Below are 21,931 nucleotides of genomic sequence, written 5' to 3'. Positions count from 1 at the left end.
GATATGTGACCGATAGATGGGTCTACAGAAATTCACTTCTGATTGGATGTGGGAAGATAAAGGATAGGAAGAGTTCAGAGACAGTCCTGAGTTTCATGGTCTGGGTGATTTGGAGCTGTTCGGTTCTACTAATAGAAAATTGCAATCAAGAAGTTATTTTGGTGAATAGAAGACTCATCATCATAAAACTTTTAAAGAGACTTACATTTCCTTCTGCTAACCAAATTGAAGCTAATGCATAGTGAGTGATATCTTTTTTCCTGATCCTTTCTATTGCCTTAAACCAATGATTTAAACTATTGTTTCACTGCTGGGTTATTGTAGGGACTATCCTGAGAAAGCAAGAACAGTGTCTGGTAGTATTTTTCCTGTTTTCTTAACAATTCATCCTATTGACCAGATGGGTAATGCTATCTGCAGAGATTTCATGGGAAAGTTATTGTACTGTGTAAAACCTTTCAATCTCAAAACATCAAAGATGGTATTCTGTGCCTCGAATTCTGTTTCAAATCGAATACGAAGAAACTAAGGAAAATTGGTCTGGTGACTCAATGGCAAGGTGAATTCCAGAGCTTGTGCCCTTGCAACTACTACTTATTCAGTGCTATCTCACACCACATGCATCTGCATCCTGATTACAGCTGCAATTTGAAAATGTAAAATAATGTTGAAAGCATTGACTAGGAAGCTAAAGAGATCAGATCATGTTTACTATGTGCTATTATGCTATATTTTAAACATTTTATTTAAAACATTACATTGCTCAATTATGCAGAATAACACATTGGTTCTCTAGCAATGGTTATACGTACTTTGTGCCTAATTATTATCAATGTCATGTATGGAGTACATTATAACTCAGATGAATTTTAGCTTGTGGAAGAAATATAAGGAAATAGATTTGAAATGTGTTTTATTTACTAACCAGTATTTTACATTGGTCTTTAAGGAAACATTAAATGTGATTTTTTAAAGAACAAGTTAATACTAATGCTAATATTATTCTTTCATTTTTGTTAACCTGACAGAGAAAATACTTAGATGAGTAAACCGTGTGTATAACAAAGATCTATAACATTGTAGTCAAAAGAAGGATTGTATTGAAAGTTGTTGACTCCAGTAATCCCTGTGTTCTTTAAAAAAAAACAGACAGGCTCAAAAGAGTTTGATATACTGGTTCTTGATTAGATGTGAGACTCCTTCAACCCATGCCTGCCTGAAATGAGGGCCACTTTCTTTTCAGAGAGGCTGCAATTTTTTCTTTTCAGAGCAGTGGATCCTAGAAGCATTGAGCCCTCCCTCTTTTCCTGTTTAAATTATTACAGTTTAAAAGCAAAAACCAGTTTAAACTATCCTTCATATCCCAGTTATTGCAACTTTCTTCTACTTCACAGTGAAGTTATGTATTTTGTTGTGTTCCTATTGAATTTAATTATATGAGTTATTTTTAAAATTAGAATATCTTGTGTTCTTTAACATTTAATTATATAGAACACAATTTTTAATGATTAAACCTAGGAATATGATATTTTTAAGAAGGAACCAATTAATAAAATATTAAATACCAAAAAAGTCATTGTTAAATTACTGTTTATTTTTATCTTTTGCAGAAAATTACGTTTAGTTGATATCAAAGAATTTCATAATTGCCAGGATGCATTAGAGCTGTCAAGTTTTCAGAACATTATCATGAGACACATGGAATCTGCCAAAGAGACTCTACTTAAAATGTAAAGGTTTGAAATTTCATGTAGGAAAGCATAAGTTTAAAAATATGATTGTGGGCTACTGCATTTTAAATGCTTTTAGAAGATCCAATTTTAATGTTTTAAATCATTTCTACATGATTTAAATATAATATCTTTAATTATCTTAGTCTGTAATATTTGTCCAGATGTTCTACACAGCGTAGATTGTGCAGAAACTAAAATGTTCATGACAAATGGTTACTTTTTTCTAAGTGTCTGGTTTGTACCTATCCTTTGAGAGGGGTGCTTAATACCATGAGAGAATGGTTACCTAATCATTATTCACCAGGTATTTGTCATCTACTGTTAACACATGCTAGGCTCTGTACCTCCTTTCATTTTGTTTTTGGATGGGGAAAGCAGAAGAGTTTAAAGAATGGTTAAGTGAGGAAAGTATATCGTTTAAATGAATTTAAAAAATCTCACTAGAAGGCAGACCTATCAGATGATAATTGAATATCTCCTTGGATTGGCTTTTCAGAATGGAATAGCCACATATGATAATTCATAATCTGGGAATCAGACAGTATGCTTTGAAGCAACTTAGGAAAATTGTTTCTCTCATGGGTCATTAAGTTATTATAAACAGGACCTTGAAATTCGGTCAAATTTAAGATAGCAGAGGACATAAAACTGCTAGCATAGCTTCATGATTTCTAAAAGTTACTTAGAAAGATATCTTCATAATTTGAGATTAAATATTTCCTTTATCTTGCTTTCTTCTCCAATGTGTTAGAATAAAATTCTTTGATATTACTTGAAAAAACTTTAGCCTTTTATTTTATATTAGTATTTAGTTAATGTAAAAGTAGAGTTAAGAGGTGATAAAATGAAAACCCATAATTAATTACAGAGAAGAAAGTGACCTCTTAAGGACAGGATACAAATAAATTATCTTGATCTGTAACTTCTGGGTTCTACCCTAGGAATACATTACCACTGTAAATTTTAGTTAAATGGGTGTCAAATTACAGAGTAGAGTACAAACCTTTATTGAATTATTTTTTTGCTGAGAAATGCAGATTGATTAGCTGTATCTCTTGATGCTTCCTGATTGATTCTCAGGGAAGAACTCTCTGACCATATTTTAAGTAGTGAGCCAGAAAGTGTTTATCATGACCAAAAGGCAGAGCATCAGCTCACAGAGGAGAAACAATTAGCAAATGATTAATTATGACTTCCACCTCAAACCCAAATGCCTTTTCATCGTCCTCATCTTCCATTTTTACTCACAGTGTGTGGTTTCCAGACTTCTGGAAACCCGCTTTTCTGTGCTGCTGTGTTTCTCTAGTTCTTCTTCCATTTATCTTTTTCTGGCTTTACTTATTATTATTCCCTACAAGTAGGGTTCCCCAGGTCTTTGTTGTTATCTCTCTTCTTTATATTTTCTTGACAATTTCATGATTTCGTCTGCCTCAAGATTTTGTATTCTGAGCTTTAGGCCTGTCTTACCAATTTTAAAAATCGATACATAATAATTGTACATATATAGGGTACATATATTAATGGAATATTTTGATGCATTCATACAATGCATAATGATTCAATTAGGGTAATTAGCATATCCATCACCTCAAACATTTATCATTTCTTTGTGTTGGGAGCATTCCAAATCTTCTCTTCTAGCTATTTTGGAATATACTATAAATTCTTGTTAACTATAGTCACATTACACTGCTGTCAAACACCAGAACTTATTCCTTCTATCAACTGTATTTTTGTGCGTATTAACCAACCTCTCTTCATCCTCCATCCCAAACCTGCCCTTCCTAGCTTCTCTTAACCACGATTCTACTTACAACCTCCATGACATCAATGTTTTTTTAGCTTCCACATATGAATAAGAGCATGTGATATTTATCTTTATGTGCCTGGCTTATTTCAGTTAACACGATGTACTCCAGGCTCATTCATGTTGCTGCAAATGACAGGATTATATTCATTTTTATGACTGAATAATATTCCATTGTGTATATAAACTACATTTTATATACTATATTTTATATACATTTTATATTTTGTTTACATTTTATATACTATACACACACACACACACACTATATTTTCTTTATCTATTCACCCACTGATGGGCCAAGGTTGATTCTGTATTTTGGCTGTTGTGAACAGTGCTGCAATAAACATGGGAGTACAGCTATCTCTTTGATATATTGATTTCCTTTATTTGGGGTATATACCCAGCAGTGGAACTGTTGAATTATATGGTAGCTGTAATTTTAGTTTTTTGAGGAACCTCTGTAGTGTTCTCTCTAGTGGTTGTACAAATTTGTGTTCCCAACAGTGTATGAAAGTTCCTCTTTTTGTCAGGGATGGTGGCTCACACCTATAGTCCCAGCACTTTGGGAGGCTGAGGTGGGCAGATCACTTGAGGTCAGGAGTTTGCAACCACAATTAACATGGTGAAACCCTATCTCTACTAAAAATACAAAAATTAGCAGGGTGTGGTGGCGCACACCTGTAATCCCAGCTACTTGGGAAGCTGAGGTGGAAGAATCGCTTGAACCTGGGAGGTGGAGGTTGCAGTGAGCCAGGATCACACCACTGCACTCCAGCCTGGGTGGCTGAGCGAGACTCTGGCTCAAGAAAAAAAAAAAAAGAGAGAGAAAGAAGAAGAAGAGCAGGGAGGGAGAGATGGATGGAGGGAGGAAGGAAGGAAAGAGTTCTTTCTCTGCATCCTTGCCAGCATCTGTTATTTTTTGTACTTTTGATAGTAGCCATTTTAACCGAAGTGAGATAATATCTCAGTGTGCTTTTGATTTGCATTTCCCTGATGGATAGGAATGTTGGCATCAGTGTGCTTTTGATTTGCATTTCCGTGATGAATAGGAATGTTGGGCATTCTTCATATACCTGTTGGCTATTTGTACATTTTATTTTGGGAAATGTTTATTTCAATCATTTGCCCATTTTTAGTGAGATTATTTGGATTTTTGCTGTTGAGTTGTTTGAGTTCTCTATGTATTCCAGTTATTAATCCTTTGTACAATGAATAGTTTGCAAACATTTTTTCCCATTCTGTAGGTTGTCTCTCTACTTTGTCTAGTTTCCTTTGCTATGCAAAGCTTTTTAGCTTGATGTTATCCTGTTTGTTAATTTTTGCCTTCTTGCCTGTGCTTTTAGGTATTCCTCAACACGTCTTTGCCCAGACCAATGTAATACTGAATATCTTTAGTTGAATGTCATGTCAGCATCTGAATCTCAGCATGTCCCTAGCAATGCTTATTCTCTTGGTTCGAAACCTGCTACTCTTCCTGTTGTGAACCATTACTAGGCCAAGTTGAAAACCTTGGGACTTTTTTTGTTCTCTTTTGAAATTTCATGTAAGAAAGCATGAAATTTTAGCTCTGCTTCCAGCGGTACCCAATGTATTGCTATTCTTTTTTTATTGAGAAATAATTCATTTACCATAAAATTCACTACTTTAATGTGTACAATTCAGTAGTTGATAATATACTCGCAAGGTTGTGCAACCATTACCATTAATTCCAGAACATTTTCATTTTCACCATGCCATATAGTTTGGATGCTTGTCCCCTCCAAATCTCATATTGAAACATAATCCCCAGTGTTGGAGGTGTGGCCTGGTGGGAGGTGTTTGGTCATGGGGGCAGATCACTCATGAATAGCTTGGTTCTGTCCTCATGATAATAAGTGAGTTCTTGCTCTGAGTTCACACAAGATCTGGTTGTTTAAAAGTGTATGGCACCTTCCTCCTTGCTCTCTTGCACTTGCTCTGGCCATGACATGGCTGCTCCCCCTTCACCTTCTGCCGTAATTATAATGTTCCTGAGGCCTTCACTGGAATCAGATGCTAGAACCATGCTGCTACAGCATATAGAATCATGAGCCAATTAAACCTCTTTTCTTTATAAATTACCCAGTCTCAGATATTTCTTTATAGCAACACAAGAATGGCTTAATACGCCCTAGAAAGAAACTGTACCTGTTAGCAGCCATTTCCCATTCTTCCACCCAGAGGTGCCTGGTAACTATGCTAATATTTTTTTTGTCTCCATGAATTTCCCTACTCTGGACATTTCGTCTCAGTGAATATATGGTCATTTATGCCTGGCTTCTTACAGGAAGCATAATGTTTTCAAAGTTCATTCATATTATAGCATGTATCAATATGTCATATCTTCTCATGGCCAAATGATACTTCAGTATGGCCAAATGATATTTCAGTATATGGATATAAGACATTTTATTCATCCAGTCATCAGGTGATGGGCATTTGGGTTGTTTCCACTTTTTGGCTGTTTTTGCTATGAACATTTATTTTGCATAAATATATTTTTAAATTCTCTTGACTGTATACCTAGGAGTGAAATTGCTGGGTTATATGGTAATTCTAACTTTTTGAGGAACACTCGCACTGTTTTCCAAAGTGACTATAAGATTTCACATTCCTAACAACAATTTATGAGGGTTCCAATTTCTCCACATACTTTCCAACACTTGTTATTGTCCATCTTTCTGCTTGTAGCCATCCTCGTGGTTATGAAGTTGTATCTCACTATGATTTTGATTTGCATTTCCCTCATGACCAATGATGTTGACTGTCTTTTTATGGGCTTATTGTCTATTTATTTGTCATCTTTGGAAAATGTCTATTCAAACCCTTTGCTCATTTTCTACTGGGTTGTCTGATTTTTATTATTGACATGTAAAATATCTGATATTTTGTTGTTGAGGTTTAAGAGTTCTTTGTATATTCTGGATACTAGACCCTTATCAATTATATTATTTACAAATATTTCTCCTATTGATAGTATCCTTTGAAGCACAAATATTTTTAATTTTGATGAAGTCTCATTTATGTTTTTTCTTTGGTTGTTTGTGCCTTTTGGTATCTGTGTTAATCTGTTCTCACACTGTTCATAAAGACATACCTGAGACTGGGTAATTTATAAAGGAAAGAGGTTGAATTGGCTCACAGTTCCACATGGCTGGGGAGGCCTCACAATCATGGTGGAAGGCAAATGAGGAGCAAAGCCCTGTCCTACATGGCGACAGGCAAGAGGGCATGTGTAGGGGAACTCCCATTTATAAAACCATCAAATCTCATGAGACTTATTCACTACCACAAGAAGAGTACAGGGGAAACTGCCCCTGTGATTCAATTATCTCCACTGGTCTCAGCTTTGACACATGGAGATTATTACTATTCAAGGTGAGATTTGGGTGGAGACACAGCCAAACCATATCAGTATCATATCCAAAGCCACCAAGATTTACCTGTTTACCTGTGTGGTAAACAGAACTAATCATTCTATAGTTGTAGCTCCTACATTTAGGCCTTTTTGACCTTTACAAACCAAATTCATTTTAACTTATACATGGTCTGAGGTAGGAGCCCAAATTTATTATTTTGCATATGGATATCTGGTAGTCTGAGCACCATTTGTGCAAGACTCTTCTGGGCGAGTTGTCTTGGCACCTTTGCTGAAAGTCATTTGACCATATATGGGAGGGTTTATTTCTGGGCTCTCTATTCTGTTTCATTGGCCTATTTGTCTTTATGCCAGTACCAAACCGTTTTGTAGTAAGTTTTGAGATAAGGAAGTGTGAGTCCTCCAATTTTGTTCTTATTTTTCTGAGTTGAAAAATTGTTGTTGTTCTGAGTCCTTTGTATTTTATATGCATTTTAGTAGCAACTTGTCCATTTTTTTAAAAATGCCATTGGGATTTTAATAGGGAATGCATTACATCTGTACATTAATTTTAACTTAATAATGTTAAGTGTTTCAATTCATGAACACAGGATGTCTTTCCATTTATTTAGTTCTTCTTTAATTTATTTCAACAATGTCGTATAGTTTTCAGTATATGTGTATTACATTTTTTGTATGTAATTATGTATGTAATTTTATATGTATTAAATGTAAATACAAAAATGTATTTTTTTGGTTTAATTTTTTTCTAAGTATTTTATTCTTCTTGATGCTATGTAAATGGAATGGTCTTCTCAATTTCATCTTCAGATTGTTGCTAGTGTGTAGAAATACAACTGAATTTTATATATTGATCTTGTATTCTACTACCTTACCAAACTTATTTATTAGCTTTAATGGTTTTTGCGTGTGGATTCTTTATGGCTTTCTATAAGATCATATCATCTGCAAATAGAGACAGTTTACTTCTTCCTTTCCTATCTGGATATGTTTTTTTTTTCCTTTCCTTAGCTAATTTCCCTGATTAGACCCTCCACTACAATGTTGAATAGAAGCAGCAAGAGCAGATATGGTTTTTTATCATGTAGTGTTAGATTTTATAAATGCTTTTTGAATCTATTGAGATAATCATGTGATTTTCCCTTTTATTCTATTAATATGGCATATTACATTGATTTTCATGTATTGAACCAAACTTGAATTCCTGAGGTAGATTCTACGTGGTCATGGAATGGAGATAATCCTGTCTTTTTTTGGAGACAGGGCCTTGCTCTGTCAGCCAGGCTGGAGTGCAGTGGTGCGATCCTGGCTCACTGCAACCCCTGCTTCCTGGGTTCAAGTGTTTCTTGTGCCTTATCCCCCTGAGTAGCTGGGACTACAGGCATGTGCCCAGCTAATTTTGTTCATTTTTGTAGAGACAAGGTCTCACTGTGTTGCCCAGGCTGGTCTCAAACTCCTGGACTCAAGCAATCCTCCTGACTCAGCCTCCCAAAGTGTTGGGATTACAGGCATGAGCCATCACATGTGATCATATAATACTTTTTATGTGCTTCTGGATTTGGATTTCTAGTACTTTGTTGAGGATTTTTATGTCTTTATTCATATGAGATATTGGTCTGTAGTTTTTTTTTTGTGTGTGTGTGTGTGTGTTATGTCTTTGTAGTTGGTATTATAGTAATACCTCACAGAATGAGTAGGAAAACATTCTTTTCTTTTTTCCTTTTTGGTTAGTGAATTCTTTACAAACCAAACATTTGGTTTGGTGTTAATTTTTTAAATTCTTGTTCGAACTACCAGTGAAGCCATCTAGTCCTGGCCCTTTTTTCCTGGAAGGTTTGTAAATTATTAATACTAATTTGATCTCTTTTACTTGCTACAGGTTTATTGATATTTTCTGTGTCTTTTTAAGTCAGATTTGGTAGTTTTTGTCTTCGTAGAATTTGTCCGTTTTTTCTAGATTATCAAATTTGTTGGCAAACAATTGTATATTATATTCCCTTTTAATTCTTTGTATTTCTGTAATGTTAGTATTAATGTCTCCCCTTTTATTCCTGATTTTAACAACTTGAGTCTTTGATCTTTTTTCTTGGTCAGTTTAACTATAAGTTCATGAGTTTTGTTGATCTTTTTAAACAACCAACTTTAGGTTTGTTGATTTTTCTTTATTTTTCTATTCAATATTTTTTTGTTTGGACTTACGTCTTTATTTCCTCCCTTCTCCTTCTTGTTTTGAGTTTATATATATATATATATTTTTTTTTGGAGATGGAGTCTTGCCCTGTCACCCAGGCTGGAATGCAGTGGTGCCATCTTGGCTCACTGCAAGCTCTGCCTCCCGGGTTCATGCCATTTTCCCACCTCAGCCTCCTGAGTAGCTCGGACTACAGGTGCCCACCACCACACCCAGCTAATTTTGTTTTTGTATTTTTAGTAGAAACGGGGTTTCACGGTGTTAGCTGGGATGGTCTTGATCTCCTGACCTTGTGATCTGCCTGCCTTGGCCTCCCAAAGTGCTGGGATTACAGGCGTGAGCCACTGCACCCAGCTCTTTTTTTTTTTTTTTGACACAAGGCCTCATGCTGTTGCCCAGGCAGGAGTGCTGTGGCATGAACATGGCTCGCTGCATCCTCTTGACCTCCTGGGCCCAAGCCATCCTCCCACCTCAGCCTCCTGTGTAGCTGGGAACACAGGCGCATGTCACCATGCCTAGCTAAGAGTGTGTGTGTGTGTGTGTGTGTGTGTGAGAGACAGACCCTCACCATGTTGTCCAGGCTGGTCTTGAACTCCTGGAGTCAAGAAATCCTCCCACCTTAGCTTCCCAAAGTGCTGGGATTATTACAGGCATGAGCCACCATGCCCAGCCCTCCCTTGTTTTTGACATAGGTGTTTACAGCTAAAAATTTCCCTCTAATCACTGATTTTGCTGCATTCCCTGAGTTATGCTATGTGGTGTTTTCGTTTCCATTCATCTTGTTTTCTAATTTCCCTTATGATTTCTTCTTTGAGTCATAGGCCATTTAGAAATGTGTTGTTTACTTTAGACATATTTGTGAATTTCTAAGTGTCTTTCTGTTATTGATTAATGATTTTGTATGATTTTAAACCTTTTACATTTATTGAGACTTATTTTATGACCATCAACTATTTTTGATCTACTCTCAGAAGCAACTTGCATGTGTATCCCTTCCTCTTAATCCCCAGGACTACTACCCTTGGCTGGCCCTCTTAGCCTCCCATATAGCCTATTGCAAAATCTGAATAACTGCCATATTCCTTTGTCTCTGCTGGCTTTCTTTTTCAAGCCTAGCCTATAAACCACTGCCGAATGAGTCTTAAAATATTCCCCAGTTCAGTGCCTCCCTTTTGTTGAGAAAGTAAGTCCAAATTTCTTAATATGCCTTTAAAGGTTTTCTGTAATATAGATCTAACTTGTCTTTTCCATCCTCAGTTCTAAAAAGACTTTCACCTTGGATCATGCCTGTAGAAATAGTCATGTTAAATGAAACAGAATATAACTTCTATGAATAGTCTGTAACCACACCTTACCACTGTTAAAAATCCATCTGTGCACTAAGTTTGAAGGCTCTTTGTTCCCCCTTTTAACCAAGTACTGATTTTTAAAGTGATTAGTTACTCCTTATTTGTTTTCATTTGTGAGATGGGAGTGCTATGAAAACTTGAAACTCTGAGACTCTTAGCATTGTCATCTTTGTTTGCCTAATTATAAAGATTGAATTAGAGGTTAAGGAGATTAAAATGGAATAAGGACCTCTTGCACACTATCAGCAAACTGTTATGGTTTACACTATTTAGAATGCTTGATGCAGGTCATTACTGGAGAAGACTCTCTTCTATCCTTCAATACCCAGCCTAAATGACCCTTCTTTCATGAAATTTTTACTGTTATCTCATCAAAAGTGATCTCTTCCTTATGAATGCCTCCAGTACTTTGTTCTCTTCTAAGTCCTTTTTAAAAACAATATTTATTTATGTATGTATGTGCCTCTTTCCCTTCACTGATCTATTAAGCACTTTGAGAATTAAGAAATCTTTTGTACCCCAAATGTTTCATTCATAATAGGGAGTCATATAAATATTTTTGAGAGAATGAGCAATTGAATACTTTTTAAAATACATCGTATTTGTCCTCTTTCCAGTTCTGCAGACCTAAACTTATTTCATCTCTTGCCTGAACTGGACCTTCCCCTGTATATTTCTTCCTGTTTTCTATTCTGTTGTCTATTTTAGACACTGAAATGATCTGATAACCCTACCTACTCCATTTATTTTTCTTTATAATTCTTCCACTTTGAATCTTTCTCTCAGGGCCTTCCTCATTCTCTTTTCCATCTTTTTTTTTTTTTTTTTTTTTTGGTGAAATTGCCATCTTCACTATGAAACCCTTCTTCATTATTTAAATGGAAAATTATATCTCTATCCTTTTATTTCAGATTTTTTTTTCTTTTATGACACATTGCTTTTATTATTATGAGAGAAATGATGATACCATCTTTTTTTTTTTTTCTTTTTGAGACGGAGTTTCACTCTCGTCACCCAGGCTGGAGTGGAATGGGACCATCTCGGCTCACTGCAACTTCTGCTTCCCAGGTTCAAGCAATTCTCTTTCCTCAGCCTCCCGAGTAGCTGGGATTACAGGCACTCACCACCACACCCAGCTAATTTTTGTATTTTTAGTAGAGATGGGGTTTCACCATGTTGGCCAGGCTGGTCTTGAACTCCTGACCTCAGGTGATCCACCCACCTTGGCCTCCCAAAGTGGTGAGACTACAGGTGTGAGCCACCGCACCCAGCCGATACCATATTTTTTATATCTTCTACAATGCTATTCCTAGTATGTAGTAGACACTTAACACATATTTGTTAAAGGGATGAATAAATATATTTCAAATTTAGATTTTCTCTCTTGGAACATTCAGGAAACTCCTGAAATTATATTGACTATTTAAAAAATTCATTATCTCTTATAAAAAAAGATAACAATATTTTAAAATTCTGTAGTGTTGGAGAGTGGTTTTATAAGTTGAAAACTTTGCTTATTATCATCATTATGTACCTATATATGAAATTACACTGTAATCCTTTTATTACAAGGACACATACACATTCGAAACTTTGTTTTAGATCAGACACTCTTTCAGGATATCACATTAAGGGGAATGAGAACATAAATACCTGATTTTGTTGATTTGCAAATTGTTTTCAAGTAACTGTAAACAGATAGAATAGCATGAAACAACAAAGTGTATTGAACATGGTATAAGCCCTCCCTTGGTTAATCAGTTATTCACATTTTAACTTTAAACTAACAAATATATTCCCTAGATAATATTTAGGAGATTGGAGAGGAGTATTTTGTAATATCCAGTAAAGTTAGTTCTATATTTCTTCAAAAAGTCAGGAGCCATAGTTCCAGGAGTTAGAATTATGTCTTTCTCACAGCATCACATCACTGAGTAATTTTCTATTGGCTAAGATTTAAAATTTCTTTTCCTAGAAGTGACATATTTTAGCACTTACATTTTGGAGAGTGGGTAATATCATTTAGCAATATACTTCTCTATGAAGACCTTTAGATGTCCAGAAATTAGTGTTAATGCTTAATATAAAAGGAGTAATTCACTGAAAGCACTGACTTTTAAAAGTCTTTTGTTCTTTCAAGGTGGTTTCCAGAAGTGCAGAATATTTATTACCAAGGTAATAAAAAAAAGCAGTTGCCAACTGGTGACAGCAGTGCCAAATTGGAATCTTTTTTCAACTGTGCTGCTGCACTTATGACTTTACAGCTGCAGGACCTCACTTTAGTCTCCATGCAAGATTTCACGGACTTAATTGCACAACCCCCAGTAAGTATGGTTCAGTTCACCAATATGTATTTACAAATTTATTTATTTTTAATTATTCCAGAGAGGAAAATAACATCTCTATCAGTGAGAGGGCAGAAAGTACATCTTTAGACCTATTACACTTATCTTAAAAGAAAAATTGTCAGCCAGGCATGGTGGCACATGTCTGTAGTCCCCACTACTCAAGAGGCTGAGGTGAGAGGAGCACTTGCGTCCAGGAGTTTGAGGCTGCAGCGAGCCAAGATTGTGCCATTGCACTCCAGCCTGGACAACAGAGCGAGACCCTGTCTCAAAAAAAAAAAAAAAGAGTTAATGTCAACCTGCATATTTAGGATATATGATTATCATGACTAGAGATAAGATTAGTGAAAATAAGTGAAAATTCACATAATTGGGAAATTTGGGTCATGAAGGCTGGAGAAAGTTACCATGAGGTAACTTTAGCAAAGAAGAACCGTTTCTGTTTCTGGAAGGAGGTCCTGTTGCAGTGTGAGCAGGGCCTTGGAATTGGAGTGTTCTTCTCTTGGGCTCTATCTTGTATGATTCTAGAACTCCACTGCTATGTACGCTTGTTTTTCTGGGACTTTGACCCTGTAGTTGACCTGTAGTCCCAATGGATACTGGATACCATCAACTGTAGCTCAGAATCACTCTTGCTCTTTTTATTAGAGCTCCTCCTTGGCTTAGCTGTCTGGGTCATAAGAGGAAGTGTGGGTTCCCATGTATTCTAATTGGGACTGGTGTACTACTTAGTCTGTCACAATTCATACATATTTATGTATGTAAATTTTTTAATTTTTTGCAGGATTCTGTTAGAGCTTTTGAACATCCAGGTTTCATCATGAGGCTGATTCTTGATAATGACACCATTAAGTTTGAACCTGAGTTGAGTGACTATATGGATATCTTTCTAAATGTTTATGATGTCATGATTAAAGCTGTCAGTTTTGTGCCAAGAGTTGAGACAAAATTATATTCCAAGTGGGTAAGTAACAAGGATATTAAGATTGCTTGAATTTGCATAATGACATTCACTTCAAGTAACTTCTGAAAGTTGAAGGCAGGTATCCTCTGCTTCACAGAATATAATAATGTTGGCTTATAAGAAAGTTTTCCTAAAAAACTACCATTTTCCAAATGGCCTCTCAAAATATACCTACTTTCCTAGTTTAGTCTTCCTTTGGACTTAGCTGAAAACTTTCTGAGGAGAAGGAATTAAAGTTCTGATCAGGTTTGAAGCAGCCAATGAGTGTTTACTGTAGCTCTCCTACCATTTCCTGTAAACTCATGCCATGCTGTAGGTCTCTTTATGCTTTTCCAGCTCTGTAAAACTGTCCTCGAATTTATTACTCCCCTCATACACCTTTTTCCGTAATAGTGAGCTCCTTTATACTTTCAACTCATAGATCTAATCTACGACATTTCCACAGTAGTTATTGGAATCTAGTATATGAAATGAGCATGTCTGGAAATTCTTCAACTTATAATGTTTTCTAGTTTTGTAAGTCCAATCAGAAGCTTTCTCCTTATTTTTGTATTTTTAAAATAACTTATACATATTTGCTGTATACAGAAGAGTGCAGGAAACTAGTGTGTAAAGGCTTCAGTAGTAATAAAGTTAACACCTAAATAGGCACAGCCCATCTTGAGGGATAGAATATTGCTGGTACCTTTAAGCTCTTCCCCTTTGCTCCTTCTTGTTTACATCCTTATCTCTCCACCTTCTAGCAAAGAATCACTATCTTGAAGTTTGGAGCTTTTGTTCTTAATTTTGAAAAATAGGCTCACTACTTGTCTGTTTATTACTAAACAATTTATGTTTAGTTTTTCCATGTCTTTGTATAGGTGGAAGCATCTTATAAGTAATTGGTGTTTTGCTTGTTTCACTTAACATTATATGAAATTATCCATTTTGAGGATATTATCCTTTTCATTGAGTTTCCAATTTTTTATTATTCTATTTTTATTTTTCAGGAATTCCATTAGGTTCTTTTCAAATAGGCCTAGTCGTTTTTGATAGTCTTTTATACTTGGTCATGTTTTCATTAAGCTTTTACTTCTCTTTACACAGATTAAATATTTTTAATACTCTGTATGTGATATTACCAATATCCACAGTTTTTGCTGATCTGATTCTGCTGTTTGCTGACTCCTGCTCCTGGTGGTATATTTCTCTGGGTATTTTTCCTTTATTATTATACTTAGGCTTGTAAGAAGTTTATGAAAAAAGTCTTTGAGGATTTGGTTTAAGTTGATTCCTTTGGAGTTTCCATATTCTTGTGACAGGTGCTCCCCAGACCCTTGCAGACCAAGGACCATTTTTAGCTGAATTCTTGCTTAATGATTTCAAGGACAATACTGGTTGTGCGAATATTCACTGAAATCTGTGTGAAAATAGACTTGTGGTTACAAATTCTTAAGGCAACCATCTTTTGTTTTTTTCCTCTACAGAGAAACAAAGCAAAACCAGGACATTTTTACTTTTCTCATATTCAAAGGTCTGTCACCTTTCAGCATTCTGAAGTTTCGTCTCCTCAGAACTCTCATTTTAAGATTGTGTCACCCTTCAGTGTTCTTGGCTTTACATGGAGATGCCAATTATGACTTCCAACTTTGCTCAACCTTGAGGCTTTGTTTCCTGGCAGCCCCTCCCATGCATCCACCTTGCCGGAAACTCATTAAAGCAAAGCTTAGAACACCAAGGATCAGTAGGGTCCCCAGGGCAACTGCTCACTTCTGCACATAATGACCTTTCAACTCATGCTTTCTCTCATTTTGGTCCCTTAGACTTTTTTGTTGTTGTTATTTCCTTAGCTATACGTTATAAAAGATAAAGTCAGCTTTATTCTTCTGGCATATTTATGTGTTTTGAATTGAGTAGTTGTTTTCTGGATATCTATTCCTCATACTACCATGAATAGAAGTCTCTCAAGAAACATACTGCTTACTTTGTCTTTTGTGTAATTCTAGTTCATCTATTGCATTCTTTTCTATTCTGTTTGTACCCTGACTTTTTCAAGAATGATTTGAAGTAACTTATGAAACAAGACAAATTTAACAAGTTAGTAAGAAAAGAATTAGTAGACAAAGATCAAGTGAAGAAAAGTAACTTTTTTTTTTTTTTTTTTTTTTTTGAGTTGGAGTCTCGCTCTGTTACCCAGGTTGGAGTGCAGTGGTGCTATCTTGGCTCTGCCTCCTTGGTTCACACCATTCTCCTGCTGCTCAGCCTTCTGAGTAGCTGGGACTACAGGCGCCTGCCACCATGCGTGGCTATTTTTTGTATTTTTAGTAGAAATGGGGTTTCAACATCTTAGCCAAGATGGTCTCGATCTTCCTGACCTCGTGATCCGCCCACCTCTGCCTCCCAAAGTGCTGGGATTATAGGCATGAGCCACCGCACCCAGCCATAACTTTTATAATTATCAAAAGGAATGCAGTTGCTATAGTGTTATAGTTATAAAATATGGCCCCAAGCTTCCTGGTTTCTAAAGGAAAGTATGACAAATTTTAATTATGATTAGAACAGTTAATTGAAACTTCTTAGGAAGAGAGATGTTTTTCATGGTATCAAATTTTGAGAGATAAAGCCTACAGTTGGCATCATTCATGGGTAGTGGTTCTGAAACCGTATGGATTATCATCATCTGGTAACACATTTTATTTTTCAACTTTTATTTTAGGTTCAAAGGTACTTGTGTAAGTTTGTTACATGAGTAAATTGCATGTCATTGAGGTTTGGTATACGAACGATCCAAATTCCAGGGATCCCATCACCATTCACCATTGTCCCTTGCCCCAGAGATACAGATTTATAATGATGGAGTCAGTACTCAGAAATCAGTACTGGTAAAATATGCCTAGATGATGCCCTACAAGTGATATGTAGGGTATCATGAATAGGATAATTGAACATGATCTCAGTGATCTTTGACAACAGTTGCAAAAATGGAATTTATATAGCTGTTTCTTAACACAACCTTTGGTAGAAATTGAAAGTCAACTAAAATACACTTTTTTTTTCATGGAAGGTAAACCTGCAATGGGTTAATGTACCATGAGTCCAAGCATATCACTATCTCCTGATTTAATGTGATATGCTTTAGAACATCTGGAGGTGTCTCATACAAAATATCATTTCTCATAACTGTTAATAGGAGACGATTAAATTCATATCAAAATGAATGACTCCGTCTTGCTCTGTCACCCAGGCTGGAGTGCAGTGATGTGATCTCGGCTCACTGGAAGCTCTGCCTCCTGGGTTCACGCGATTCTCCTGCCTCAGCCTCCCCGCGAGTAGCTGGGACTACAGGCGTGCGCCACCATGCCCAGCTAATTTTTGTATTTTTAGTAGAGATGGGGTTTCACCAGGTTGGCCAGGACGGGTCCGGATCTCTTGACCTCATGATCTGCCTGCCTTGGCCTCCCAAAGTGCTGGGATTACAGGCATGAGCCACCATGCATGGCCCCAAAATTATACTTTCTAATATAGTTTTGAAGTCGTAGTATCCGATTCTGCTTAGAAAGGTAAACCTATAGGCTTTACAAATTAGATAGGCTATTAATAAATTTAAGAAACAATCTATAGTGAATATTAGCTTCACATGAGATCAAGTAATTTTACATTGCACACAGTACATCGTATAGATTCCTTTATCTTAAAAATTTCTGTTTTCCAAAAAGATGATACCAAGCATCTAATGAGCCCAGGGGTGAAACAGTGGTGGGATTCACTAATGTTCTCATGAAGTACCTAGTTCTAAGCAAGATGATTTCCTGAAATGCCCACTGGGGGAATAGTAGGCAAATGACCCATGGATAACTGAGAAAATTACCCAGTTGCCTAAGGAATCCTTTGATACTATCAATTTGAATGTTGTAGAATGTCCACTGCAGACATGATTTTGTTTTGTTACAATATAGATAAAATCTGGGCAACAGGTAGAGCATATGTATATTTAAGAGTAAGTTGGGGACGGGCATGGTGGCTCATGCCTGTAATCCCAGCACTTTGGGAGGGCGAGGCGGGTGGATAACCTGAGGTCAGGAGTTTGAGATCAGCCTGGCCAACATGGTGAAACCCTGTCTGTACTAAAACTACAAAAATCAGCCAGGCATGGTGGTGGGCACCTGTAATCCCAGCTACTCAGGAGGCTGAGGCAGGAGAATCACTTGAACCCAGGAGGCAGAGGTTGCAGTGAGCTGAGATCATGCCACTGCACTTCAGCCTGGGCAACAGAATGAGACTCTGTCTCAAAAAAAAAAAAAAAAAAAAAAAAAAAAAAAAAAAAAAAAAAAGATTAAGTTGGTTCAGGTAATAAACCATGTGGGCATATTTACTTGTCCTCTAAAATGGAAAGAAAAGGAGATAAACTGTTAAGATTTGTTTGCTTATTTAAAATTTTTGTCTGGTCCATTCTTGCCTACAATTATTATAATCCTGAGAGCAGAATGCAAATTTTGCAGCTAAGGATTTTAGTCTGCTCTGGTTGCTGTTCACAGAATCAAAGATCAAAGGTCAGTGAATAAGTAGTCTTTCTTTGATCTAGATAGATTTCTCCTCAACGTGAAAAAGTATTGTTTTTAAAGATTATGATGATATGACATTGCACTCTAGTGTATTTTCTGTCAACAGTGAACAATGCAAGCACTGCCTTATAAAGCTAGCATATATGATTGCACAAAGTGTGGATTTTTCTGTGTTCATAAATGGGAAGAATTAACTATGTTAAAATGTCCATACTACCCAAAGTGATCTCCAGATTTAATGCAATCTCTATCAAAATACCAATGACATTCTTCCCAGAAGCAGAAAAAAGAATCTTAAAATTCATATGAAATCACAAAAGACCCTGAATAGCCAAAGCAATCTTGAGCAAAAAGAACAAAGTTGGAGGCATCACATTACCTTACTTGGAAATAGACTACAAAGACTACAAAGCAGGAGGCAGCAGGGGTTGCTGGAGAGTTAGGGAACCACTTCCTCTTGCACACAGGCTCCCTGGCCTGGGACAGTCCCAGCGCCCTCGCATCTGCCCAGCACCACCACCCTTTATCTTCTCTCCCTACTCCCCCACTGGTGCCCGCCTTCACCCCCACACCACTGGTCTGTTTGGCCCTCCGGGTCCCCTCTCTAGCTGGCCTCCCATCTTCCCCTGCTGAGCCAGGTTGGTTTCGGAAATGCCCTTACAGCAGCAGGCGAAGTGAAGCCTAGAGCTAGGAAAGGCGCGCACAGTACCTCTCAGATGGTTTCAAAACCCCTGAGGGCAAAAGAAGAGCTGCTCTATGAAGTCCAGATAGTCCTAAAACTCCAAAAGTCTCCCTCAGAAAAACGCCACATGATACATCCCTTGGTCTGCTCACCAAGAAGTTCATTCAGCTCCTGAGCCAGTCTCTCCATGGGGTCTTGGATTTGAACAAGGCAGAAAAACTGCTAAAAGTACAAAAGAGAAGGACTTATGATATCACCAACATTCAAAGCATCTCCCTCATTAAGAAGTCTAAAAATAGCCAGGTGTGTTGGCTCATGCCTGTAATCCCAGCACTTTGGGAGGCCGAGGTGGGCAGGTCACGAGGTCAAGAGATCAAGACCATCCTGGCCAACATGGTGAAACCCTGTCTCTACTAAAAATACAAAAATTAGCTGGGCATGGTGGTGTGTGCCTGTAGTCCCAGCTGCTCGGGAGGCTGAGGCAGGAGAATTGCTTGAACCCAGGAGGCAGAGCTTCCAGTGAGCCGAGATTGCACCACTGCACTCCAGCCTGGCAACAGAGCAAGACTCTGTCTAAAGAAAAGGAAGAAGGAAAACATCCAGTGGGCTACAGTCTGTCTGAGGATGAGGACATGCTGGCCCAATGTCAACGCCTGTCAAAAGAAGCAACCGAGCTCAGTCAGGAAGAGAAAAAATTAGATGAACTGATCCAAAGCTATACCCTGGACCTCAAACTATTAACCACAGATTCAGAGAATCAAAGGTTAGCTTATGTTACGTATCAAGATATTTGAAAACTTAGTGGTCTTAAAGACCAAACGGTTATAAGTTGTGAAAGCCCCTCCAGAAACAAGACTTGAAGCACTTTACTCAATAGAGAGCCTACAGATATATTTGGCAAGTACCCAAGGACCAATTGAGGTTTACTCCTGTCCAGAAGAGATGGAAACACACAATCCAGTGAAAACAAACAACCAAGACCACAATGGGAATATCTCTAAACCCAATTCCAAAGACTTGGATTCAACCAACACAGGACATGGCGATTGGTCAATTTCTATGGCAAACCTTTCTCCCTTGGCCTCCCCAGCCAACTTTTTACAGCAGACTGAGGACCAAATTCCTTCTAACCTAGAAGGACCATTTGTGAACTTACTGCCTCTCCTGCTGCAGGAGGACTGTCTCCTGAGCCTTGGGGAGGAGGAAGGCATCAGTGATATCTTTGATGCTGATGATTTGGAAAAGCTTCCACTGGTGGAAGACTTCAAGTATGGTTGATTATGCTTCATGTGCATTCTCCTTACAAATCAATAATTTTTTTATCATGGGACCAGAACATCTGTCATGCAGTGTGGTCCCTTCCTACTTTCTTCCTCCAAGAAATTATCACGAAGTAAACTACAGACTTCAGAAGAAAGCTGACATTTTAATGAATTAAAAAAAATAAACAACTTGTCTAAATGCACAGTTGCAGGCTCCCTTGGGAAAACCCTGCTTTTCTCCAGGCTCCATGATCTCCTGGATAAGTCAGGAAATGAAAAAATATGCAATCAGGTGTTTCTCACTCTAACTTTTTCTTCCTCCGTTCCTTCTTCCCGGATTGGCTCGCTGTGCCTGACAGATGGGCTGTAGAATGGGGTCTGGCCACCTGACCCACTGGTAAACAATGATCTTCCTTAATAGTATTTCAATCTCTGCCTTCTCCACAGAATGTATGCCTTTGGGGTATGCTAATATGGAATGGAACTGCCGCAAATGCAAACTTGAAGTCATGCAAAAGTATGAAATGGACTTCGGTTCTTCTTAGAAATATTTAAATTCAATTTAAGCTCTGGACTCTGTGTCCCAGAAGGAGGGGACACAAAACTTCCTCAAAACCCTTAAAAGCTCCATAGCCTTTAGGATGAAGAACCTGTTTTCAAATATACTTGTTGCAGTTACAGAAGACTAGTAGAGTTCTGCCACTCTAAGCTGTTGTGGATTTTTCTATCTCCATAAACTATGCCCACTCCCCTATCCCCCGCATGTTTGTGACTTTCCAGTTGATTTGTAGCAAATGCCTACTTAGTTCTTTGTGGATTATTTTAGACTTTTTGTACTTTTTTTTTAGCTGCCATTTATGTATTCCTGTGACATTCATCACCATTTCAATTTAATTGCTTACTTTGAAGGAAATTTTACAAATTCACATTACATAAGCAGAGGGATAGAACCTCTCCTGATTAGAACATCTAAACCTGTGTGATCTGAGGTTTATCAGGCTCTCCAAGAAGCATTGTCCCATCTTGCTTCCACTCCCAGCTTGGAGCAAGTTAGTCCTGGGGCTTGCTGACAGGAGTGACCCATTGGAAAGGAGAACCAGGTCAAATGATGTAACAGTCCCAAGGAGCAGCAGGCATGGATCCCTTAATCCTTGTGCTTCCCACGCCCCTGTTACTGGGAAAGGACTGTTAACGCTGCACTCGGAGACCTCTTCTCAGGATGGGGTCAGGTGGAGAGGCCTCTAGGGAGAAAGACATTCCCATTGTGTGAGTGGCATTTTCTTAAGCTGGCAGGAACAGGGGGCGCCCACTGTGTCAGGGGCTGGAATCATTCTGGCTAGACCCTGTTCCCCTTCCTCTATGAAGGAATGAGATGGACCAAGGAAAGCCAGGATGTAGAACATGGAGCAGAAGAATGCCAGGGCATTTCCCGCTTTACTCTTCAGGAATGATGTCCCAAGTTGGAGGGTTTGTGTCAGCTGCAAATCCTACCAGTTACGTTGAAGAATAGCTTTCCCATTGGCAGGAGGCAATGGCCATCTCCCACTGGGAATATGGCATAGTACCTTCAATCCATTTTTTGGATACTAAGGACTGTGGGAATGAGGGAGTCAGATAAAGAACAAACCTCAAAATGAACAGTTAAATTGAAATGCTA

General features: G+C 37.6%; 1 protein-coding gene and 1 pseudogene across 9 annotated transcripts in view; both read left to right on the top strand.

Annotated features, from left to right (window-relative positions):
- The window catches only part of DNAH7 (dynein axonemal heavy chain 7), a 393,327-nt gene that overhangs the window by 118,352 nt on the left and 253,044 nt on the right, over positions 1–21,931 (top strand). For 8 of the 9 annotated variants that reach the window (XM_054679168.2, XM_054679172.2, XM_054679171.2 and 5 more), the window contains 3 exons: positions 1,611–1,730; positions 12,621–12,804; positions 13,610–13,789. In XM_054679168.2, coding sequence (XP_054535143.1) covers positions 1,611–1,730; positions 12,621–12,804; positions 13,610–13,789 — 484 coding nt within the window. The remainder of the gene's footprint in view (positions 1–1,610; positions 1,731–12,620; positions 12,805–13,609; positions 13,790–21,931) is intronic. The other variant, XM_054679169.2, reaches the window with a different exon arrangement.
- On the top strand, positions 18,904–20,379 carry LOC104005309 (transcription factor E2F3-like; annotated as a pseudogene).

The sequence above is a fragment of the Pan troglodytes genome, chromosome 13 (assembly GCF_028858775.2).
Source record: "Pan troglodytes isolate AG18354 chromosome 13, NHGRI_mPanTro3-v2.0_pri, whole genome shotgun sequence".
NCBI classification, from domain to species: Eukaryota; Metazoa; Chordata; class Mammalia; order Primates; family Hominidae; genus Pan; species Pan troglodytes.
This window is presented reverse-complemented; position numbering and strand designations above follow the sequence as displayed.